The sequence below is a fragment of the Eschscholzia californica genome, unplaced genomic scaffold, assembly GCF_041429995.1.
Source record: "Eschscholzia californica isolate CP2 unplaced genomic scaffold, dmEscCali1.0.p SCAF_5, whole genome shotgun sequence".
NCBI classification, from domain to species: Eukaryota; Viridiplantae; Streptophyta; class Magnoliopsida; order Ranunculales; family Papaveraceae; genus Eschscholzia; species Eschscholzia californica.
In genome coordinates, this window is record NW_028238472.1 from 38,218,871 (window position 1) to 38,245,497 (window position 26,627).

General features: G+C 33.1%; 2 protein-coding genes across 2 annotated transcripts; one reads left to right on the forward strand and one right to left on the reverse strand.

The window, feature by feature from the left end:
• The first annotated feature begins 242 nt into the window (after window positions 1-242).
• LOC147539037 (uncharacterized) lies at window positions 243-3,610 on the forward strand. The gene is made up of 2 exons (XM_086643831.1): window positions 243-620; window positions 920-3,610. The coding sequence occupies exon 2, from the start codon at window positions 1,970-1,972 to the stop codon at window positions 3,452-3,454; it is 1,485 nt and encodes a 494-aa protein (XP_086499957.1). The 5' UTR covers window positions 243-620; window positions 920-1,969; the 3' UTR covers window positions 3,455-3,610.
• A 560-nt stretch (window positions 3,611-4,170) lies between these two features.
• On the reverse strand, window positions 4,171-12,619 carry LOC147539038 (putative polygalacturonase At3g15720). The gene is made up of 9 exons (XM_086643466.1): window positions 12,514-12,619; window positions 11,598-11,735; window positions 11,306-11,464; window positions 7,483-7,503; window positions 6,831-7,038; window positions 6,066-6,147; window positions 4,864-4,972; window positions 4,654-4,770; window positions 4,171-4,476 (listed from the first exon to the last, which is right to left on the reverse strand). Exons 1-9 carry the CDS (start codon window positions 12,598-12,600, stop codon window positions 4,258-4,260), a joined length of 1,140 nt encoding a protein of 379 aa, XP_086499592.1. The 5' UTR covers window positions 12,601-12,619; the 3' UTR covers window positions 4,171-4,257.
• Between the last annotated feature and the right edge of the window lie 14,008 nt (window positions 12,620-26,627).

Sequence of the window (26,627 nt, forward strand, 5' to 3'; positions counted from 1 at the left end):
AAAGTCTATAAATAGGGGTTACGGTCCCCATTTGGGTTTCTTCTCAAACTCTCTAATTTGTATGATATCCCTTCATCATAAGCAGGGGCGGAGCTTAGTGTGGACTAACCCTGGCTTAAGCCAGGGTCAAAGTTTGTAATTTATTCATTAGAGTAGAGATAGTTTGGTAGTAAGCCAGGGTCAAAGTTTGTAATTTATTCATTAGAGTAGGGATAGTTTGGTAGTAAGCCATGGTCAAAATTTATAATATTTTATTTGGAATAGGGGTAGTTTGGTAGTTTAGGTGACCATTATTTAATTTCAAAAACAAAATGAAGTGAGAGAGGGATTTTGTGAAGAACACGGCTGGAGAGTGGAGACCCTATTTTCTTCCATGGATATGTGATGTTTCTTAATTTATTCTTGCCTTAAACTCTTAGGAAATGATTATACTCAGATTATGAAGAGTTTTGGATGATTAAAAATTTAGAATAGAGAGAACTACAACAAATTTGGGGATATTTTCTATTTTTTTAGGGTTTTTGATTTTGGGGGTTTTATTGGTTCAACTCAAAACGATTTCTTGGATTTCAAGAGTAGAAATCATCTAGCAATCACCACATTAGTAAGAAGATAAGACTGTAAGTAAATTTCCATTGATATCTACTTTGAGAAGGTTTTCACTCTTATTTAGCTATTTATTTATTTATTTAGGTTGTTGATAATTGATATGATTATTGTTGGTATGTCCTAAACTTTGATATTTGTAAATTTGTGATTGTCATAATAACCATTGTTTATTTAACCTAGTTTTGTTATTGTTTAATACTTTGGATATACAAATTAATTCTATGTATGTATCATAGTGGGTTTGTATCATAGATTATTCTATGTATGTATTGCCATATTTTGAAGCTATATTTCTTCTCTGCATTTGTAGGTAAAATGTCGGGAGATTCTCGAGTAGTGAAACGCAAAACAATTTATTCTTTCTTTAAGCCTACCGAGAACAACAACAAAACTAATGCAGCTTCTGGATCTAATATTAATACGTCATTGGCTGATGAACAACCTTCTCTGAACACTTCAAATATCGTCGAACCTCAAAAAGTTGAAGAAGACAGAAACGGGAAGAAACCAATTGAGTCATCAGAAGATGTGGACGTTACTTCTGTTGAACATGATCCGGGATTGCGCTTGCAAATTTGGGAATATCCGGTCAACAAACGAGATGAGATTCGACGTGCATATCTCAATGTCGGACCTTATCAACCTATTCTCGAAGAGTACCCACGAACTAAATGTGGAAAGCAATTTCGCAAATTTCAAAGCTCTTGGTTTACTTCATTTCCTTTTTTTTTTTTTTTGTTGAGGGGGTTTACTTCATTTCCTTGGTTAGAATACTCTCTTGCAAAAGATGCAGTATTTTGTTACCCGTGCTTTATTTTTGAGAAAAATCCACCAAATCACACAACATTTACAGTTCAAGGATTTACAAGATGGAGGAGTGTAAATAATGGGTCTAGATGTGCCTTTATAACACACATGGGTGACCATGAATCTCAACATATGTTGGCAGTAAGGGCTTGTGGAAATTTGGGGACTGCATCGCGACATATCAACAAGTTGATTAATGTACAATCCAAGGAAGTAGTGGAGAAAATCGGCTAAGGCTCAGAACGACAATTGATTGTTTACGATATCTTGCTTATCAAACATGTGCTTTTAGGGGGCATGGTGAATCCAAAAATTCATTGAATCGCGGCAATTTTATTGAGTTGATAAAGCTTTTAGCTACAGTGAATGATAAAATTGCAGAAGTTGTCCTGGAAAATGCTCCGAAAAATGCTAAATATACATCTCCTGAAATTCAAAAAGAGATATTATCTATTCTTGCTAACAAAGTGAGGAATAAGATCCGGGATGAAGTTGGGTCTTCCAATTTTGTATTCTTATTGACGAAGCACAAGACGAATCCCGTAAAGAGCAAATGGGCATTGTCTTACGGTTTGTTGATAGTGAAGGATCTATTAAAGAAAGATTTTTTGATGTTATGCATGTCCAAAATACTACCTCTTTGACTCTTAAAGAAGCGATAAAAGATGTCTTTGCTCGTAACAATCTTCATGTTGAAAATATGGGAGGTCAAGGTTATGATGGTGCTAGCAATATGCGAGGAGCTTTCAATGGATTGCAAGCTTTGTTTCTTAAAGAGTCTCATAGTGCCTATTACGTGCATTGTTTTGCCCACAGACTACAACTAGCATTAGTTGGAGCGTCTAAAGAAGTAGGAGATATTTGGCGATTTTATTCCATGTTGAATGCCATAGTACATTTTGTTACTGCTTCTCCTCTTAGACGGGACGAGTTAAAATCTTCTCAAGCAGATGAAATTGCAAAAATGTTAGATGTTGGTGAGCTTGAGACAGGGAGAGGGGCTAACCAAATAGGTAACTTGCAACGGTCTGGTGCTACTCGTTGGAGCTCTCATTTTGGTTCAGTCAAAAGCTTGATCGATATGTATGGTGCAACATGTGTGGTTATTAGAGATATTATGCAAAATACGACAAACATTACTTTGCGTGGAGAGTCTCAAGATCTTTACATTGGAATGACATCATTTGAGTTCGTTTTTATATTGCACTTAATGTGGAGGATTATGGACATCAACGATATGCTTTGTCAAGCTCTACAACAAAAGTCCCAAGACATCATCAATGCTATGAATTTGGTAAGAACTACAAAATCTCTTCTACAGAAATTGAGACAAAATGGTTGGGATGCTTTTAGAGAAAGTGTTGAATTATTTTGCAAGAAACATGATTTAGTAATACCAAATATGGGTGATCGCTATCTAATAGGCACACAACGCTCTTGTCAACAACGAGACCATATCACATTAGAACATCATTACCGTATTGATATATTTAATGCTGCAATCGATTTCCAACTAGTGGAGCTGAATACTAGATTTACCGATGAAACAATAGAACTTCTTGTTCTTAGTTCATCTTTGGATCCAAAAGATGCTTATAGATCATTTAAAGTTGATGAAATTTGTCATCTTGCTGAAAAGTTTTATTCCCAAGATTTCAGCAATCAAGAGATAATTTCTTTGAGATGTCAATTGACACATTATGAGCTTGATGTGCCTATTCATCCCGAATTAAAGAACTTGTCTACTATGTCGGAGTTATGTAAGAAGATGGTTGAAACAAAGAAGTCAGAGGTTTATTATCTGATTTACAGGTTGATTAGTTTGGTGTTAACTTTACCAGTTTCTACAGCAACTATTGAGCGAGCATTTTCGGCGATGAAACTTGTCAAAACTAAGTTTCGAACCAAAATGGGAGATGATCTTCTAAGAGACTGCATGATGATACATATTGAAAGAGAACTTGCAGAAAAAATTGATTCGGATTTGATAATTGAAGATTTCTACTCTTTGAAGGATCGTAGGGCACACCTCAAGTAGTATTTTTATATATCTGGTGTTCTTTTGATGGTTGAATGATATTTTTATTTTTTGTACGTAGTTATACCATCTCTTTTGTCCATAAATGCGGTAGAGAACAACACCGTTTTTAATGGTATTTTGATTGTTTGTTTCAACGAAGTTATTTGTCAAGAAGGTTTACTCATATTTTTTTGTTGTTGAACTAGAAGGTTTACTCTTAAGTTACAATATGCAAATTCGTGCATCCTAAGTAAAAATTTACTTTATAGTAAATTTAGGCTAGCGCAGGTCAACTTGAAATCCTGGCTACGCCCCTGATCATAAGAGAGATTCCAAAGAGAAGAAGAACCAAATGGAAGATCTTATCAACCCAAACAACTCAATTACATAAGGCTACGGATCAAAAGGTACGCTTCCGCTTATGTTTTCTTTAATCTCTTTCAATGTAATGGATTTTATGCTATATGTTTATGGTGGTTATTTTGTTTGATCATAATCGTCTTAGAAGCATGATAGATTATGATATATGGATAAATTTTACAACAATATATGGCCATGAGGGTCTAAGATGTCTTTGAGACGATAGTTATTGAACTTAGCCAGTTCATGATGTATGTATGTCATGTAATGATGTAACGACTCTATCATATTAAAAAAACGAATAAGACAAATATATGAATATGTGAATTGAATATAATTATCTTTTACTAACAAATTCTCAAAATGATTGGAACTACATTCAAGTTTGTGTTTACATGACATATCAATGTTGGGATTACAAAGAAGACACTGCATTAATATTTTGAGTTGTAATCTTTTGATTATGACAAACAGGGAACAGAAGGAGAAGTAGATATAGCTCTACCATGAGCATTGAAACATTCCGAGAGAGTCTCTGTGTTGGACCTGATATCTACGTTGTTCATTATGATGTTATTGCAACCCAAACTCTGACTACACAACAACTTAATTGCTTTAGGCTGCGATGATGTTCCCTGAATTCCTTCGTATGTAATGTCACTAATTTCCACAGCAGATGTCTTTGCAAAATTTTACATCAAATAGTAATCATGATTAGTTTTAGTAAAAAATAAAATATAAAATACGTAATAATAACAAGACATTTTTCATGGTTTTCAAACAATAGATATATAGAAAGAAACCTCAAATTAAAGAATTAAAATTTGGAAAATTTCAAGTAAGTTGAGATATCTTACATAATTCTTGCAACCACGACCAGAGGGACAATAGAACTGGTCAATAACGATTGGATATATAACGTCGACAAACTGAATTTGGCGAAATGAAATCGTCTTTGCATATCCCTTCCCACCCTTGGAAAGCAAAAATAGATATCTCTAAGTTTGTTTTGCATGGTTTTCAAATAATAAACAATATAGAATTTTTATGTAGAGACCTAGCATTACCTGCCAAGTCTTGACCCTCACTCCATTCATTGTTCTTGTGAAATTGCAATTTTGTACATGTATTTCTTCTGCTGTTTCTTGAGCTCCATTTTTTCCTAAGCTCCCCACACTACAAGATCAAGAATCATATTCAAACTGAGATAATGACAGAACCATGATGACTAATGAATGAAATGACTTGTGATACTTAGTAAAAAACAAAACGCTGATGTTGGTTTTCGGTGTACCAATGCAATTAGTTATCTCAGCAAGTCACTTAACCGAGTCCCTGATGAAACTGGTTCTTATTTTGATTTTATTAATTTGTATATCAACTAAAAAATATTTATGTTCCAAATTTTCGAGGTTTTCCTTCGCCGTAGTGTTTAGAGAGAGAGAGAAGAGAGAAAAGAAGAAGAAGAGAGAGAAAAAGAAGGGACAAAAAGAAAGAAGATGAAGAAATTTTTTTTATTTTTTTTTTAGTTAGATCGCCGACCGGAATTTTGGCGGCCGACGACTTCCCGCCGAAGAAGAGGCAGAGAGGAAAACATGAGATGGAGGAGAGAGGAGGTCATGAAGTGGATGAGAAATAGAGAGATGAGGTGGCGTTTATGTTTTTTCAAAATTTTTGGAATTAATTCCATTTTGGCTCCCAAGGGTAGTTCCGAAAAAGTTGAAAATGTTTTGGCCCTTGGAGGCCAAATCAAACTATCAAACATTTATGGGGGTCAAAGTAGTGAGCTGGTCACAAATTGAGGGTCAAAACTGAATTAACCCTACTTTGTTTTCTAATTTCGCGTTATCTGATTTCCACATCAAAGACATTATAATCTTTCAAATCAAGGAAGTCTTTCTCCGTTAATTCCTCTTTTCAATCTTAAATTGATAGTGAAATTCGACTACGAATCATTTAATCTGAATAACAGACACTATTGGTTAGAAAGTACAAAGGACAGTGGATTGTTCTCTCCCTCAGTATTTCTCCTTTAATTTGGAAGAACATGTTTTTCGGTTCACTTACAAATAAAATAAAAGTAAGAACTAGTTCAGCAATAACTCAGTTAAGTGACTCGTTGAGTTAACGCGTTGAATCGGTAGACCGAAACCAACAGAAAGAGCCCTCTCAAAGGTATTATTCGTACCGGCGTAGTGCTAACTAGCTACAATTAACATATTACTAATTTATTCCCTGGTTCTAAAATTGCCAAGTTTTTTAAACAAACCTTATGCCATGTCCTGGTCCGCAATTGAGGTTAGTGATGTTAACAAAGGACGTTCCTCCATTCATAGCAATGCAGTCATCACCTGCAATAATGATGGAGAGGAAAAGAACTTGTAAGATTAAGGAAAATTATAAACGGCCCGTCTTATCTACCTACCCTTTTGATGACAATTTTAATTACAGGATCATTTTCGAAAATTTAACAGTTGATATGTTCTTATTTGTAATTATATTGTTTAGATTTCAGGGTGTTCATACAGAAATATGTACTGCTAATCTGATACGAACTTTTGTTCCTAACTTGTTGTTTCAAAAGTTATTCTTCATTGTTTATGGGATCTAATATTTGTGTTTCCTAGTCCTTCGCCACCATGATGTAATGCTAAAACACAACATTAGAGTGGCCCAATTTAGTTATATGAGTTAACCATTTTTTGTTTCCAACTCTTTATAAAGTGTGTGACGACATATCACTTGAGTGTAGAGCAATTGGAGGGAGAATGGTGAGAAAATATACTCCAGTGATATGTCTCCACATCAGCGGAGGACTGGGAGAGGGACCAAAATGGAGGGATGGAGGGATGAATAGAATTTTGATAAAGTAAATCGTTACATAACTCAAGGCATGAGTTTTGGAATAAAAATGAGCAAGACATCATACTTTTTCTCTAACTTGGTTCGAAGGGATTTTGATCTTTTGGCCAAGGGAGAAAGAAAAGGAAACAAAGAACACAAGGAAGGGCTAAAAGGGATAAAAAATAGTTACCAGTTCCAATGAATGAGTCTCTGATTTCAATATGGGAGGAACCAGAGATATCAATCCCATCAGTGTTGAGACTATCTTCAGGGGCATTTATGTTAATGTTGGATATAAGAACATCATTGCATCCAACAATTGAGATGTGGTTTCTCGCGCTATTCAAATGTCGTATTCCTATCAGTCGAAGACGGTTGCAATTACCCAATGTTAGAGCCTGTTGTACATTGGTTTCATGCAACTATGTTAGGAGAAGAGTGCTACAAAAAAAATAAAAAAAAATCGAATACTTAATTTTTTACCTGATGACTCACCTTTACTAAAAACAAATGTAAAAAAAATTTGAAGTTAGACTGCGATCTAGACTGTGCTTTTAGTCGGGTGAGTCATTAAGTCATAAATTAAGTCAAATTCCTTTCTGCATTTAGCATTATCGACGAAAATTCAGGCACTATGTTTTATTATAAAAGGCAGACATTTCTTTTCTTTGTCGATTAAGACAAGTTCGAAATTCTTACAAGGTTTGAACACTATCTGATCCAAACATGCTCCGAGTTGAAGTTTGAACCCATGGTGTTTTTGGGTATGTATACTAGTTTAGTGTCTGCATCTCATAGGTTTCTATAATAAAAAAAATCGAAAAAGGAAAATAAAAACTCACCGTTGGTTTTGTGCAGCTTGGCTGAAAATTTAAAGAAACACAGTTAGAAAACTAAATTACCAATGAATATATTGCTGAGTACGGAGTAGAATTACAAATCTTTGAATACTATCCAAAAATTTATCTATGACGATGATTTATCCATGACTGGGCAGTAGATTCTAAGTTTATTGACGTAAAATTTTGTTTGGTAGATTTATGCAAGAAGTTGATGCAACCAGTAATAGTGAAAAGAGCGTAAAAGTATTGAACCTGAAGTTGTTGACCGCAGAATCTTGCAAAACTCACCGTTAATGTGAAACAACATTTCGACAATTTTTTGGGATTATGTATATTTTCTATAGGTTCAATTTTTCTGAGATTTTGCAATTTTGTTCCATTAGAAATTCCTTTGATTAGAAGTTGTTTATGATTAAGAAACCTAGTACGTGTTACAATTGGAGCGGATTTTGGCTTCATGTGACTCATCAAACTCAGAAACAGAGCACGTCATTGCATTCCTCTCGCCGAGTTCTTCAATTTATAACTAAGAATCACTCGAATCCAATTCTGGGTGAATGAGAAATAAGTTTAAAGCTTATAGAAATTCGAGCTAGGGACTAAACGGCAAAAGGGACGAATTCATTTGGGGGCCATTTTGGCGAGCAAGCACGCCCAGATTTGTAAAGCTCGCGACTAACACGCGGGTTCACTAAAGATCTGACGGTCGAGCGCCAGATCCATAAAGGTGCCCCATCAAAGTGTTCGAGGTGCCCCGGCGGTAAGGTGCCTAGTCATGCGCGTTCGAGGTCAACCGTTCAAGTCCCTCTTTCCCTTATGTTTTACTTAGGTGACCAATACGTGGACAACCGTTTTTCTTATATGGACAACTATCTTATGTGGACAACCAAAATAATTAATTTTTTTATATGGACACCAGTTTTTAAGGGGACAACTCTCTATTATTTTAGCTCAAGTCCTCTTAGAATTAGATGTATTCTTTTAACACCTCCATTTTTTCTCATAAACCCTAAGTAAGTTTAGCCTTCTTCTACTACTTCATCTTCATCATCAACCCAAAATTCTAGAGAGATAATTTTTTTGGAGAACATTATGACATCAAACAAAGGAAAGGGAATTGTTGAAGGATATTCCTAACCAGAAAGATTAGATCTAAAAACCCTAAACCCCGTTAAACTTTTAAAACCTAGAAATCAAAAATTTCAAAACCCTAGATTTTTTTACAAAGTAGAGTTGCTCGTGCTTCGTGGAAAATCGACAAAACACGAGAGATCTTAATTTCTGAGTTTTTGTAAAAAAAAAAAAAAAAAAAAAAACTGACTTGCCAATTTCGTAGATTTCCTACGAAAATTCGACAAGACAGGAGGAAACTTGCCACGAAAATCTAGCATATTTTCGTAGATTTCCCACGAAATTCTGGGAATTTCTTCTTCACTTCCATTTTTTGCCTTGAAATCGTTTTGTATTCTTTCACAACCTATCAATGTAGGGTTTGATTAAAACCAATCTAGGGTTTGATAAAAAACAAAGGGAAGTAGTAGAAACTATAATTCACTAAAAAACAAAGAGAAGTGATAGAAACTATAGTTTACTAAAGAATAAGGGAAGTGGAGATTGATGAGTTTTATCTTCTTCATTCATCTAGGGTTTGATAAAAAAACAAAAGGAAGTGGTAAAAACTATAGTTTACTTTTGGTAGCAGTACAAGAATAAGAATAAGACTAAGAAGAAGGAAGAAGAAGAAGATGATGAAGAAGAAGACAACTTAGGTTTTCAATTTTGAACTATTATTTTGTTAATGGTCCACACGTTAGTAACTGTTAGTATTTAAGACTATATGAAGTTGTCCCCTTATTAAATCAAAGTCAACTAAGTCAAGCATAATTGACTCGCACCGGACCCGAAAATAGTTGTCCATATAAAAATAACAGTTGTCCACGTATTGGCCACCTTTACTTAATAATTTGTTTTGGGTAACTTTAAAGGTGCCCCATCAAAGTGTTCATGGCGCCCATCTTAGAAGGTATGAAGAAATGGAACTCCAATAACACTTTGTGGTCAGATTTTTTTTGCTCATATTCTTTTGTAAATTCAAGGTTGACCCTCTGAGTCGGTTAGAATTCATCTAATCTCTAGTACAACTATTTGTATCCCCGTAGTACCCATATATCTTCTTCATTTTTGTGTTTATTTTCTTCCATTATTCTTTTTAAATTCACTCTTATCTCTCTTTCCCTTCTTCTTTAATCTTTACAAAATATGAATTGTGAGGATTTTTTAAAGATAAAGGGTGCTTTTATTAACATATAATTCGTATATATTTGTTTTTGTATAATTTAACACTAATTGTTTATATTTAGTTTTCGCAGCTTAACTAACTAAGAGTATTGTTATGATATACATGGGTCTTTAGTTTCGAAATGTTTATTTTTCAATAATTCACTTACTAATTTCGATAAAAGTTTTTAATGATGCTCGACAATTCGTTATTGGTGACGGTATCGTTTTTGTTTATTATTTAACATAATCAAATGTGCCCCCACAAAGAAACTAGTCTGCCATTGGGTGCCCCCACAAAGAAAATGTTTTGGGTCCACCATTGAGTTGGCGAATATACTTCCATGCTGATGAATTTGTAGACTCCTGTGCCGGCGATTTTGATAAAAGATGGGAAGAATGGTGGCAGAAAGAAAAATTCACTTGACAAAATTCCCCTAATTAGACATAATTAGAATGCATTAATCAAGATCTCTCAAACACTACCCCTTCTGTGTAAATTAAAAAAAAAAAGTTGATTCAAAACCGATGTACGCTTGGAAAGTTTCTACGCTTGCAAAGCTTATTGACGATAAGATTAAATTTCACTAATTTATTAATATTTGATTGAGCCAACAACTGACAGCTCAGTTGGATAGCCATGTACTCCTAAACCTTCGAAGTCCCAGGTTCGATTCCAAACGGATGTGGAATTAGTGGTTTATTCAACTTAAGTTACAAAGATATAAATAATGTAGTTAGATAGACTTCAGGTCAGTAGTTTAGTTAGGGTTTAGGCCCGTTTCTTTAAAGTTTTAGTTCGGTGGTTGTCGTGCTTATCACATTTTGATGTATCAATGCCTTTATAATGACTTTCGTATTGTCCACCAGCCTTTGGTGCAGTAGTTGGACTCCCCTCTTAAGCCCACAAGGTCCAGGGACCGAGTCTCGGTGGATGCAGTTTGCCATCAAGATTTATCCCATGTAATTTAGAAGTAAATAATTTAATATATTTGTCGGGCTTTAGACCATCTTCATTTATGGTTAAATTAGGCGGTTATCATGTGTATCACATCTTCATGATGTATCAATACCTTATAATGACTAACGCAGATCGTGGTCGAATTCTCAAAAAGAAAAAAAACACTTTTGTATTCAATTTTGAAAAGAAAATTAACAAAAACCGAAAATTTTAAATATCGAAAATCTTAACTACTAGAGGAAAACTGTGTCTCAAAAATCAACAAAAACCTCAAATTTTAAAATATTGGAAATATAAAGGACATTTTGTACAAAACTGCGTTGGAAAGTCCTATACAGGGCACCCCATATCTATTTCAGATTATTTATTACCGAATGAATCGAAGAAAAAGAAAATGTTTTAACCCATCAAGGTAAAATTTTGGGAGGGAATACGAGGCATAATTGGTGGGCCTAAGTGTTACTGCCCCATCAAGGTAAAATTTTGGGAGGGAATACGAGGTATAGGGCACCAACAAACAGTTGGGGGCACTAAAATTAGGGACGAATTAAACCATTAGGGTCAGCTCATAGCTAATAAACTCACATCAGGACATGGACCGTTCCACCAAATTGGACCTTGGCCGTCGATTTGACCATTTCCTTCAATGACGAGTCCATCAATTCCATAGAAACCCAACCACTGATTTAATTGCGAAGGAGACCATGCTGATGTTGTGCCAGGTGCAACAATATTCCCTAATATCTGCAATCAAAATAAGTTACACGAATTAAAATGTAAAGATATGTGGTTGTAGGATTTGTTTTTGCAAGATTTCATTAGAAAATGAGAAGAAAAAGAATAACAAATGGGACAACTAATTTCTGCTTTAATGTACCTGAAAATGAGGATCAGGAGATGAGCAAGGGCCATTGAAGGTGATTGGGCTCAAAAGAAAAACCTTCTCAGGCTCTACCAAAAGAGTTGGGGTAGGTGTAGTTGACCTACACATATCTGCCCATGCTCTTAGAAATGCCTGCACAAGTTAGACCAACCATTAGGGTTTTAGAAATTAAACATTTCATGCTTAGGATTTATTTTCATTAAAGAAATGTGAAATTGTGAATGGTGAGATTCATGTCTCCAAATTCAAATATGTTTTAATCATCTTATAAAAAAGGGTTGATGTTCTTTTAATTTTTATTTATTTAAAATAGGAATCTATTTGGTGTGATTTTAAACCACATGTCAAAGACATAAATTATTTTCTCTTTTAACCATAGGTATTAGAATAGATACAACCACGTAAGTGAATTAAAATTTGTCTCGTTAAAAATAGAAAAAAGTTTTTTTTTTTTTAACTGAATGTGTCCTCAAGATAAAAGTGAGAATGACTTTTTAAAATGACGTTGTTTATAATTTACTTTCAATGGTAAATCTCAAACTGAATTTATTTTTAAAATAATGTTTTCTAATCTACTTTGTGATACGGTCAATCCAGAACTAGATTTATTTTGTTAAGTATTGACGGTTTCTTTATCGATATCTCGAGTTTTAAAATTAACGGAGATGAATATGTCTATTTGCTACTAGTAATTGAGGTCCAATGTCAAATTTACCATAATATTATCAAGAGATTTACCCTTTGGGCTCATATTAGTCATGAAGTTTTAATTTGTCCAACTTAAAATTTGGTACCAAAAATTTTACTTTCACTCATTCCCTCTGAACCATAAAAAAAGATAAATTAGATTGTTTGTGGTAATGTGATGTTTGAGTGGGTACTCATTAAATTAGAATAAAAAGAGAATTACTTGGGCGTCATCTGCAATTCCATCTCCTATAGCTCCATAATCAACAACATTGAAGACATCACTTTGAGCTATACTTGATAGCACCATCAAAACAACAATTACCAAATTCTGCCAAAACTCCAAAAAGAACAAACCCAAATTAGTCCAAATTAATTCATGTTAAATTTAATTATCAGAGTTATTTCTTGTCACCAATTCAAATAAAATGTCAAAACACAAACACGTGCAAACACGTCAGTTGGTATTTCTTTTGACTAATTTGTAAAATAACTCTTTCAAAAATCATTCTAGAGTGCGTTTAATTTTAAAATATCTTTACTTCCAAACAAAAACTCCCTATCTAAATAAAATTTGTAATCATAAAAATTCACTGAGGGCAAGGTATAAAGAAAAGTTCTTACCACATCTCTTGATAATAGAGCCATTCTCTACTGTAGTAAGATCAACTCAAAAGGCTTTAGAGTTGTGTAAGTTTAATTAGGATTGGTATTTGTTAAACTCTTATTTATATATATGTAGAAAGGGATTGATAAACATCATTAAATTGTGTTTAAAGACAAATTAGGAGTAATTATCATTTGATATCAACTTCTTTTTTTTTGGTTGACAGGTCATTTGATATCACCTTGAGAATCTTTTTGACTAATTATGCAATGATATACATTAATGGTACTACAAAATATTTATTACTCTCTCCGTCCCAAATTAAGAGTCCACTATTCCTCTTTGGGATGTCCCAAATTAAGAGTCCCATTCCTAATATATCATATAAAATCTCTTATTTTTCCATGAATACCCTTTCTTTAATATTTCCATATGTGGTGCATTAATTAAGCTAATTAAAGCATTTGACACTTTCCAATATAAAAATTGATTTTTCCAATCAACAAATTCTTTCTTTTAGATTAATATAGTTACTTTAAATGACTAATGGTGAACTTTGATTGATAATCCTTGAATCACTCTAACAAAAGTTATCAAATAAATAAGGGTAAACTTGGAAGTAGAAAAACTGTGAAAAACAGTTGGATTACCAATATAGGACTCTTAATTCTGGACGGAGGGACTATTATATATCACCATGATATGCTCTTTTGCAAACTTATGTCCATTTTATCCATTCCAATTTGTAAGGATATTTTGCTTTTAGAAAATAAGTGATTGAGTCAACTTAGTTTACATACTAAGAAAAAAATTAAACAAGTTATTTTCTGAAATTACTAAGAGCATCGAGATTATTATGTGTATCTGACATTCATGTGCTGGGTAATACTATCACCAATTAGCAATCAATTAATTTTTTGTTATAAATATTAGATTTATGGTGGATGACCACCACCAATTGTAACTCCCACCACCATAGGTTTTCCACCATTACTTTGTATTCAAGCTCCATTATTGTGTGCTTATTGGATGTGTAACTCATCTAGCTAAATATCTAAATAAAGAGGTTACTTGCTAATGAAGAAGATGAATCAAACCAATGTATCATAGTACTCAATATACCAATGTGCCAAAGTAGAGAAATTCTCTACAAACATATGAATACAAATCAAGTTCTTCTTGTCTACAATCTCTTGGTTAATATATTTCATTATCTTTCTTCTTCCCTCTTTTATTTTTCACAACACGTTATCAGCACGAATTGCTCTATGATTAAAGGGAAGAGGAAATTATCAACTATTTGATCAAGATACAAATAAATAAAAGATTGGTAAGTTTGGTCAATTATGATTGGTAAGTCAAAAGGTATTTGGATATTTATTTGTTGTACACTCAAATTTTCTTACTATTTCTCTTTGCCTCTAACCATTGATTTTATGTTTTTTTTTGAGACGTAATAAACTATACCAAATTAATATAAGAACTAAAAAGATGATAATGATGAAAGGGTTACAAACATGAGTATCAACGCAATCTATTCAATGGTAAGGTCAAGGTAAGTTTTTCCTCCAAACTAAATTGGTATAACTCTCATAACTAATGAAAGGGTTACAAACATGAATATCATCTTAAGGATGATGGATTATCTCATATTTACCCATCAGATTTGGATGTCAATCAAATTGAATCATCTTTAGGAGATTATCAAACCTGAAGTTTGGTGTATATACTTCTCCAAATCTAGACAATTGTAAAATTATTATTGGAGTGAAAAATCTCAAAAGATGAAAAGATACATCCCTTATAAGTTGGTAAATTGTCACCAAAAAGGATAAACCCTTGAGAAAACAAATTTATATGTGCATTCCTGAAGAATGACAAATGCTAATTTTTCATTAGTGAAATTATTTTCCATTGATTATGCAAGGATTATAATTAGACGGTGATAAGAAAAATCCTACACCGACTTCAGATTGGAAATAGAGTGACAAAATTGAGAATCTCATTTTACTATACCAACATATACTTTGATTAAATTTGCAAAGCTCTTCATCGTGGAATGTAACCAATTTTTGTGAAACTCATCATATATTAAGTCGAAATCCAAAATATCTATTCAGGTGATGATGATATTTTCTTACGTGTCTGTAGACAGTGATGAGTTGTAAATTCCTGACAAATAAAATTGTTTGATTATCATATTTCATATTACACCTGAAGTTGTAATAACCAAAGAGAAAGTGATGATGGATTTAATAAATAAAATAAAATAAAATTACATGAAGATGATATATCTCACATGTAATTAATCACACCCGAAGTTGTGATATTATAACAAATTGCTCACACTTGAAGCTGTGATCAGATAGTAATTTTTGTCTAAAGGAAAAAATGATATGAAAATAAAAATCAAATTTGCCTAAAGCAATTGATTTTTCCTTCGTCTTTGTCACATCCTTGAAGTATGTGCTCATAAATAAGACGGAAATCTATCGACATTAGGGGGAGGAAGTCATATATTCAATGTCGTAAAATACTTGAAAATGATCGAGTTTCTCTCATTTGGAATCAATATACGGGAAACTTGCTACCTCGAGATATTAATATTTTTCAGAGCTTAATATGCTTATATCCAGATAAAGGTAATGGAAAATTATCAGAGTTGATCAAACTGACATATATTCTTTGACACTGAAGGAATAATTTTTCCTCCTGAAGCGGCTATCAAATTAGAAATGAATGTGATTCATATTCCTAATAAAATCCCTTGAAGAGGATATGTGTAAAAAGAGACACCGACCTTTTACAAAGGTAGATACATATATGAGATCACTGAACTATGGATGCTGTAAAAATTTGAAAAATCAAATAAATCATTTCAGACGATGTATTTCTGAATATAGTAGCTACTGGGAGCATATTGATCCGGAATTACTCTAAGTAATATTGGTCAACTTTTGACGAGATACTTCATTACTTTTGGATTTTCTTACAAAATAATTAAGTCTTCAAACATGAAGTCGAAGCACCAATTAAGAATTACCCCGAAGGTAATAAAGTAGACATGTGTAAGAAATGTCCTTTAGTCTATAAATGATTTGACGTCCACTTATAAAATTTCAATATGAATTACAAATCTCCGAATTATATTATGAAGTATTTAAAAATCCTATTGTGACTCTTGAAGAGTTTATCAAAGTTTGACAGTAGAGTATTGAAAAAGATTATTCGAGTAAAGAAAATCTTGAAAATGAACATATTCTGAAATACTAAACGGCTATAAGCTTCAAAGCAACTCATATTGTCTTAACTTATCATATGTCATGAAAATTCAGGTCTTGAAGTACCTAATATAGTACAGACAATACATTTTGTGTGTTGTAATGTTGTTTTAGAAAACAACCATCATTCATATATAAAATGTCAATCGCGTTGTACTCTTTTTCCTTCTTCGAGGTTTTGTCCCATCGGGTTTTCCTTGTCAAGGTTTTAACGAGGCAACTATGCGTATTGAAAATTGTTATAATTTGTTTAAAAGTTGTAGTTTTTTTTCCTTCGTTCAGGTTTTCCCGTTAGATTTTCCTGAGAAGGTTTTGGCGAGACAACTAGTCATCGAATGATGAGTTTAACACCTATTATGTGTGTAAGGTTGATTGTGCGTAAAATTTATAATGCACATTGAAATGTCATTAGTACATTAATTTCACAAAATATTATAATTATCTTATCGATGTATATGACAAATATGGATCACTAGAAAGTGAGTTCAACTGAAAATCCCTGAAGGATTTAACAAGCTTCAATCTAAAGTGTGCCTAAAGTTAAAGCATTATATGAATGGCACTTGAAATGTCAAATGCTGCTTGTTATATTTTTGTGTATATATATCAAAAGGAAGTTGATGATAAAAGTTGACCAATGCCCTCAACCTTCATGAGGGGGAGCAAGTTTATGAAAACACTGCATACTATATTTTCACACTGTACTATTTTTCCTTCGTTAAGATTTTTTTTCCCACGGGGTTTTTCTTAACAAGGTTTTAATGAGGCATATTATATGTACATAAAAGATGTACACGAACAAAGAATTTGTACTCTTTTTCCTTCACTATGGTTTTGTCCCATAGGGTTTTCCTAGTAAGCTTTTAACGAGACAATTTCTGATGTGGTGGACATCCAGAGGGAGTGTTATAAATATTAGATTTATGGTGGATGACCACCACCAATTGTAACTCCCACCACCATAGGTTTTCCACCATTACTTTGTATTCAAGCTCCATTATTGTGTGCCTATTGGAATAACTCATCTAGCTAAATATCTAAATAAAGAGGTTACTTGCTAATGAAGAAGATGAATCAAACCAATGTATCATAGTACTCAATATACCAATGTACCAAAGTAGAGAAATTCTCTACAAACATATAAATACAAATCAAGTTCTTCTTGTCTACAATCTCTTGGTTAATATATTTCATTATCTTTCTTCTTCCCTCTTTTATTTTTCACAACATTCTTTACTTTTTAATTTTCAAAATATCCTTAACCACCAAAACTAACTTTGTCTCTCAAAAAGTCGTTTAGGTTCTTCGAATGTTATTCTTCTTCTATATAAGACGAAGTTGAAGATGTGATTTTCGCTTGTTGTATGTCCAACTTTAATCTTAATTTTAACGTGAATGGAGTAATAATTTGGGAGAAGATTGAGGAAGAAATCAAACTTGTTTTGGCCGAGATTTGATGGGTTCAGGCTTATATAACAGAGGAGGACGGTTTTGAAAAAGGATCACATTTTTTGGGGAAGTTTTTAGAAGAGAACAGAGAGATTCCTTTAGCTGACTCTCGGTTTTAGAGATAGAACAGTAGAGAGAGAGAGAGAAGTTTTTTAAACTCTAATCATTATATTTTTCTTTTTCGATTGTAATCTCTTTGTTTGTGAGAGATAGAGAGATTACAGAGAGAGAGATTGTAGAGGGATCAATAACAGAGAGTTTTGTTTAGAGTTTTGAAAATCAATTATCATCTCGGTTTTCTTCTTCTTCTCTTTCTTTTTATTTCTTGTTTCTAGTGAGAGAGAAAGAGATAACATAGAGAGAGAGAGACAAAGTAAGAGATAAAGAAAGAAACAGGAGGTTAGAGAGAGAAAGAAAGTTGAAGAAGATGAGAAAATAAATTTCCCAGAGGGAATCCATTTCCGGGAAGACGAGAAAATCGTTTTCCCAGAGGGTGCGTTTGGCAGAATTCTTGGAAAAACATAAGGAAATCACTTCCTTAAGGCTCTGTTTGGCTGCAAAATCAGTAAGAAACTCAATTTTTTTACTTTTCTCCCACATTCTATATAGTTAAACTTCCATCCTTTATCATGAGTAGCTAAATCTTATCTATCTAGGGTTTTAGATGAAGTCCATAATGAGAATGTTATCGTTTTGATTTATATGCAAGTCAATTTTTAGATTAAATCTTCATATCTTTTAAAGTTCTTATTGATTTTAATGACAACATCTTCCGGATTCTAGAACGTTCATGTAGTAGAACCCGAGTAAAACAAAGAACTTAGTTGACTAAGGCAAATACATCGTCTTTAGGATTATCGTGTGGACAGATTCGAAAACCCTAGGTTCCCCTTTTCTGAATGTCAACTTATTTGTTTTCTTTTGAGTTATATTTGCTATTTTTTTTATTTGAATCATATTACCAATCAAACCACTTTTGAAAATCACAATAGTTTTAAGATTAAATTGAGTTTGACTTAGTCTCTGAAGAACGAACCGGTCTTACCGAGAAATTGCAACTTGACACCCGTGCACTTGCGGGTGTAGACCTATTTAGGGTAACCTTTTAGGCCCATCACTTTCCCTCATCAATTTACTGAATAAGACTTGACCTGGTGCGAGTGAAAAGGGATAAAAATAAAGAAAGTTAATGCCTCACACTTGCTCCATAAGAGTTGTTTTCTCAAGATGTGTTTAAATTGGCTAGGTTATGTAAGAATTTTTGGGTTTATAGCCCAAAAAACGGACCCTAATAAGACATTTAGTCCTCTCTAATCCTATAAAGGGTTTCAAAACCAAAAAAATAATACAAATGGATATCTTGTCCATTTGGTCATCTAGAGAGAAAACACAAATCCCTAGAATACCAAATAATTTTTAATACCTAAACTAACCTTCCATATATATAAGATCTAATTTAAGCTCAAAACAACCAATATTCGTTTCCCTTTTTTATCTCCCTGTTTCTCTCTGCAATTACCGGCTCTAAAGGAAGAAAGAAATCGTTATCGTCCTTAAATTTGTAACCGAAACCTTCTCGTCCTATCTTTCTCTCTCTTTACATCTTCATCTTCTGAAACTATCCTCCATTAAAACAGAAAACTTTGTAACCGAAACCTTCTCGTCCTATCTTTCTCTCTCTCTCTACATCTTCATCTTCTGAAAATATCCTCCATTAAAACAGAAAACTGAGTTTCTAAGTTCAGGTAAAACTCAAATCAAATTTTTATGTTTTCTGATTATGTTTCGATTGAAAATCTTCCATTAACTTTTTCATTATCATTAGATCTATTCAAAATCATCATCTCAATTGTTAATCAGGTAAACAATTTTCTTATTTGATGATTCTGTTTCAGATCAAGAAAGTTATTATTGTCTTTCTCTCTCTAAAGTTTGTATTAATGATCACGATCTTGATGAGATTAATATTTCATTTCTAAATCTTACAAATCGAGTTTACTTATTATTTGCAATCAATCGTCATATCAGTTATCAATAGATTTGGAGTTTATGCAAAGTATGATATTCAAATTTCTTCGGATCTGATTTTTTTTCCGTACAGATTGATGAAACGTGATTCTTTCGCACGGTTACTCATAACAGAATTAACATTATATACTTTAGAATAAATTACCATAATGTAAGGTAAATTATATAAACTTTTCCCTACGATGTTTATCAAATTGAGAACATGATATGTTCTGGTTCTGCAAATTTTTCACGAATAACATTAACATTATATTATTTTGTGTAAATCATACGTAATTTATGGAACATTATGTATGATTTAATATCAAAACAGTTCTCGTTTATTATTAGAACATCTTTGATTTACATATGTAAATCCTGTGTACTTTTCTGTAAAGTACATGTAATTTATTCAAATGTTCATATAATTTACTGCAAATAATATACTTGTATATATAATTTATTTGAATTAATCTATCTCACTTTGTTATCACAGATGGAGTTCCAGGCAGAATCATCAAATCAAAATAAGGAAATCAAACTGAAATCAGATGGTTGGGATAAGATATTTACAGAACCAGGACAGTTATTTCCTGGGGTGCAAATGCTTTTCGATATGCTCCTAGGCAATATAGCATCAACACCGGTCATGATTTCAAATTCATAAAGAATGATTTTAAGCGTGTTACTGCTGTGTGTCCTGTTGAAGATTGCAAATGGATAGTGCATGGATGGGCACCATTGAAATGCGATTCTATGTTCATATTGAAAGACATGGAAATGAAACATGATTTCATTATTTGTGATAAATGTCTCATTATTTTTCACAAAGTTTGCATAATTTATTGTAAATTATACATAATACTGTATTTACAGTTTAGGTATATAACGTTTAAAATTATACTTTATCATTAGTATATCATAATTTGTTGTACATCATTAAATCCCATTGTAAAACATACTTATTGTATATCAGTATACAATATAAGTTCCTTTATATAAATGACCACTATCAGAAATTACAAGGTTTGATCAATTAAAAACTTTTAAATTTTTGCTGTTATCATTGGTTATTTATCAAAAATTACCGAATCCTGTGGTAAATCACGGATACTTGTGAATAAATTATACATAGTTTACAGTAGTTTAAGTTATACCAGGCAGAAATTAACATAATTTATCAAACAGATCTCTAAAAATTGATTTATGACAAAGCTTTGAACATCAGAAACTATGTCACAACAGAAAAAATCATAAAAATCAACCCAAAATCTCACCATAACGTTGAAACAAACTGCTTTATGATGAAAATAACCATGCAAACTCGGTTTTATATAGATTTTCACCTGAAAGTGATGATGGTTCGAAACCCAAACGAATCGAGAAACCTTTTCGTTTTAATGGCGATGATACCTCTTCAACTGAATCGGAATCTTGAAAGATTAAGAAAGTTGAAGAATAAAGCCGGTTTCTTACCTTCTGGAAGATGGCGATTCAATTTTCTTGTTAGGATTTTGGAGCGTTTCAATTTGGGAAAGTTGTGATTTTTGCCTAAACAGTACAACTGATGAGAGAGAAAGTCGATTAAGAGATTTTGTTGTAAACGGAAATAATCCAAAAATCACGCTTCATTTAACCGTTACCAAGATTCGCTCGGCCCCACATTTAGAAATTCCGTGTAAATAGAGTTGGGACATAACTGAAAATAAAATAGAGATGGTAAGGGTTTTTGACCGAAGAGTTAAAGGACTAAAAATCCATGTTTTGGGAAGATTGGACCCTAAACCCTTTTTTAACATTATTTTGGGCTATATACCCACGGACCCATTATGTAATTTGTGTCATGTAGTTTCTTCGTTGTTAAAACCCACAATTATTTTTGTCTCTTTTCAAGGTAAAATTATGGTCCCATCCATTTTGCAAGAAAAAAAATTTTAGTTCTTCTGAATGTTTCTTATTGAATGGGGTAAGGGTAACATACAAATCTTTGAACATTATTAACATTTTTTTCTTTTAGCCACAATATTTTCTCTTTGATTCTATTATATGTTGCCTTTTGTATTCGTACTTAAAAATGAAGGAGTTAGCAATCATTAATGTAGTAAATATAAACATGTGTACATATATTTGACGTGATATTTTGCTTTTACTCTTATCCATTGCTAATTTAAATTTGTTAATTGTGGAGAGAATAGAGTACTCTATTAGGGATAAAGTATAAACTCTGGAAATTTTGGTTATTATTGGCGAACTATGAACCAGAATTCCGCTAATGCTGGACATAGTGGGTCAGGTCGGATTCTGAGGATTTTTGTTAAAATCACAATTATATAATAATCGGAGGTATGGATATAAAGTAAAAGACACGATAATTTAACGTGGTTCGGTCGAATACTCAAGACCTACATCCACGGAGAAATAATTCTTTATTAATAATCACCACATACAATTGTATGTGGGTTGATCGGTTACATTGGTCAGACATAACTCGATGAGTTTGATTCCAAGAACCCTCTCCTATTTATATATGACTTAGGGTTTAGGGTTTCCTAGTTTCTACTAAACTAAGAAATAATACAAAATCTATCTAATATTACTATTAGATAGTTACAAGAGATATTCTGAATATAAGAAACTAAATCGTCACATATCTTCAATATATATTCAATATATCTTTAAATATCTTCAATATTCTGAATTCTTCTTGATCGTCGGATCTCGTCTTCTCGATCCGTCACGTACATACACGTGTTACACGCGTATATTATTTCTGCAACTTATCTTGACCGCCGGATCTCCTATTTCGATTCGTCTTATGTAACGTATCCTATTACCCCCCTCCCCCCCCCCCCCCCCCCCCCCCCCCCCCCCCCCCCCGCAAGTTGGAGCACGTAAATTTTGAAGTGTCCGACTTGGAGAGAGAAAATGAATTACTTCTTGATTCGTCGTATTAGCCTTCTTGCAACTCTTAGATTGTGGATGCGTCGGAAGATGATTGAACGATGATTAAGTCACAACCAAAAGGTTGGTAGTTGCGGTCAAAAAATTGAGCGAAAATCAATGACAACGAAACTACATGTATTTTTCTCATGTATGTAAAGTTGGTCATTGTATGAAGAAAATGTCAACAACTAAAAGGTTGTGATGATCAATATCTTGTCGTATAAAAACATCAAGTATGAACTGTAGGAGTGACAAAAAAATAATGTTGTGCGACAAGAAATCACTGTCGTAATTGCCAAAAAAATATTGGAGAAGAAACAACCAAAAAGACGGTCGACATTAAATTCATTGCCAAAAAAATACAAGATCGATATAATTCCGAAAAAATAGAGATATTCTATTCATTGAAAAGATATTCTATTTGGTGGAGAAATATTCCAAAATGTTATTTGGTAGGAAAGACAAGTCATCATAGATTAAGTATGAGTTGGAAAATGTCACGGGAGAATCGGAAAATAAAGGTCAAAATAGATATACTCTATTTGTGGTGGGAAAATCCAAAATATAATTGGAAGAAATAAAACAATCATAAGAAAATTATGATTATGAAAATTTCGCAGGTTGAATTCCGGAATTAAAATCCAAAATAGGAATTATTTCTCCGTGGATGTAGGTCTTGAGTATTCGACCAAACCACGTTAAATTATCGTGTCTTTTACTTTATATCCATACCTCCGATTATTATATAATCGTGATTTTAACATGGTATCATGAGCAAGTTAATGTTCTTGATTTAAGCTTCCGCAAAATTTTCAACGTTTTTTTTATTCGTTGTGACATAATCGATCAATTACTTTGACGATTCCATTTAATTCCCAAGTTATTCTTGTGATTATCATATTCCAATGATTATTTTTATACATCGTTGTGATTCAATAATCGATATTTTGTCGATTTCTTTTCCCAAGTTAATCTTGTGATTATTTATCATCGGTGTTACAAAGAAAAGGAAAGTAAAGTCTTCATGGCTGGTTTCACAAACAAGGTATGATCTAGACTTATGTTTCACTTTGTTCCTTTTTTTTGTTTTGCTTGCCATGTCTAGAATTCTATCATTTTTGGCTTTCCACGTCTTTACGTGGTGGCTACAACTTCTGAAATGGGAGAAACACAAACAAATTCCAATTTACTGTTGTATAAAGGACACAATAAAATATGAGTCCACCGATGCTTAACCATTATTTCAAACTTGGAAATAACACTGCTCTCTACACAGAAGTTATTGTTAGCTTTATATGTCTTTCATTTTGTAATTGCCCTTTAAAGGCAAGGTTTATAGCAAATACATTTTCTTGTCCAAGGGAACAGGATCCCAAGATTCCCTTGCAAAAAAGTCCTATTTTCGATGGCGAGAAATTAGTTTCTGTCGAAATTGGAAAAATTTTCATGGCGCGATTATCTTCCGCCAATTTTCCTGTAAATTTTTTGTGGAAACTGTAGAACTTGAAAAATTTAATTGGTCTCTGTTTTACTTTTGGTTGTTTGTCAATTCATTCACAGGGTACATGCTCCTTCAAGCATTTCTATGGGCGCAATTCCATGCCGTCAAAAGTAAATGTTTCCCGCCAACACTTTTTTTTTATGCTGAGATCCCGCCAACACTTCATTAGCTGTACCATGAATGTTTTCTCCATAGTTTAGGTAGAAAGTCGTCCCGCATACTATTTCCCAATGAATGTAGAAGTCCGTCTGAAATGAACTTTTCCCACGGTTTTAAATTAATTGACAGTTAAGTATGTTATTTTCTCTCTCTAAATATAGTTAACACAATTTCTGAGCTCTCTTCCATTTCCCTTTCTAAATAGTAAGGTAACATCTTCATTAAGAAGTTACGTGAAAATTCTGAATAAATTTAGGGTTAATTTGACATTGACCCCCATTTATTTAGTTATATTAGGACTTCACCCCAAAAATCAAAAGTGTTGTGGCGTTAACCCACACGCAGGATTCGTGACGAAAATACCCCCATCTAATCCTAAATTCAAATTCTATCGGAGAAGATGAAATTGTGGGTAAATTGAAAAGCGATCAACTATTTGAATAAGAAGAATCTGTGATTTCATTGAGAAAGATCACAAGAACGAAAGAAGAAATTGGGATCCCGATTAGAACCCTTAAACAAAAAACAAATCACCAATCTTGATCTGATAATCAATTCTTGTATCGAGTAATTACTTATAGAGAAAGGGTATTACCTCAATTTTCGTGGGGGTAAAAATAACCAAATTAGAGACATTGAAAGCGAAGGAAGAGATCTCTACAGATGATGATAGATTTTCATGGATGAAAATAACTAAATGAAGCAAGGGATATGGTAGAACAAATTGTCACCATTATATAAAATTAACCCTTTGTTCATGCGAGCAAATAAGCACTGTGTAAGGCAACGTCTCATTATATAAAATTCCTCACTAATATTTGATGATGATTTGAAGATGAATTTCTCGATGAATTGTGATTCTTCCCTCCTTCTTTTCTATATAAAATTGGTGTTGACGATCAACTCTAAATAGCCATAAACTTAGTCAGATCAATTAAGAAATCTGATCAATTTCACCCCCTTTTGCTTTCCTAGAGAGAGAAAGAGGAGGGAGAAAGAGGAGAGGGAAAGAGAGAGTGATTGTGTGTGTGATGCAATGAGTTTTTGTTCAATAGTAAACTTAGTATAATCCTTATATCGACATGGTTTTGTCCGTCCGAATTTCACCTAAATTTAAGAACCTTAATCCCCAATTTGATACTAGAGTTTACACATTGATGTAATTAGGGTTTGGCCATTTGTAGGATCTGGATTCTTCAAATTTGAACAATTTTATCTCTCTTTAGCAATTATATCTTGAAATACTTGATAGCCATGGGAAGGTCGAATTGATGCATTAGAGAGAGAAATCTAGTAGTGAACGGAGAGAGAGAGATGGTTGCGGTGGTGGTTTTAGAAAAGGGAAGAAAGGGAAGAAGATGAAGATCAATCTCACTCTGAAATTTTAGTCGTTGGATTAGATGGGGGTATTTTCGTCACAAATCACGCGTGTGTTTCACACGCCAACCATTTAACAAGAAAATGACGGAAAAATGCTAATTGGGGGTTAACGTTAGAACACTTTTGATTTTGGGAGTGAAATCCTAATATCACTAAATAAATGGGGGTCAATGTCAAATTAATCTATAAATTTATGTCCTATTCTTGATTTCTTCAACGTATGAAGTGTAGAAGCTAGAAAGTAGTTTGTTCTTAATGTGGGTCTGGACGTCCCTTCATCGTACACCGTTTCTTAATGTGTATATACACACACCCACACACACACGGGGGTACAAGCCGACGGTTCTATCAAATAGGTAATCTCAACATCGAAGATAAGTTTGAAAGATGTGACCTTAACCATTGAAGATGGCATGAAGATAAGTTTGAGAGATGTATTATTAGCAATTGAAGAAGGTTTGAAGATGTTAAGTTTGTGGTCATCTAACTCAAAACCAATTGACAATAAGTGGAGACGACCTCCACATTATATTCTTAGTTGCTAGATAGCAGTTCTCCCATGTGAGACTATTCTCACAGAAGATAAAGATGAGAGATGTAACTTCAATCTTGAAAAAAAGTTCGAGACGTGTAATATTAAGTATTGAACAGGATGTATATTCTAAAAAGAACTTACTCTCATCCCTTATTATATATATATATAAAAGCTATAGGAGCTTCCCATCTTCAGTGGAAGAGACATAGAGAAGGTAAAGTCAGTCCTGAAACTTCTCTCAAGTTTTGTTTGCCGTGGAGTGCACGAGCATAAGCAGACATCATTCGAGGAATCCAGATGGCTCTGTCCCCTTTTCTCTATTTAATATTAATTACATACATAATTGATCTCCCATTTTTCTATTCCATTCAAACTAACCCAATTTTCAGATCTTTCAACAAAAAAAAAACCCCAATTTGCAGATCTCATTTTAATAATACTATTTAATTATTTGTGCCACTCTCATCAAAAATTG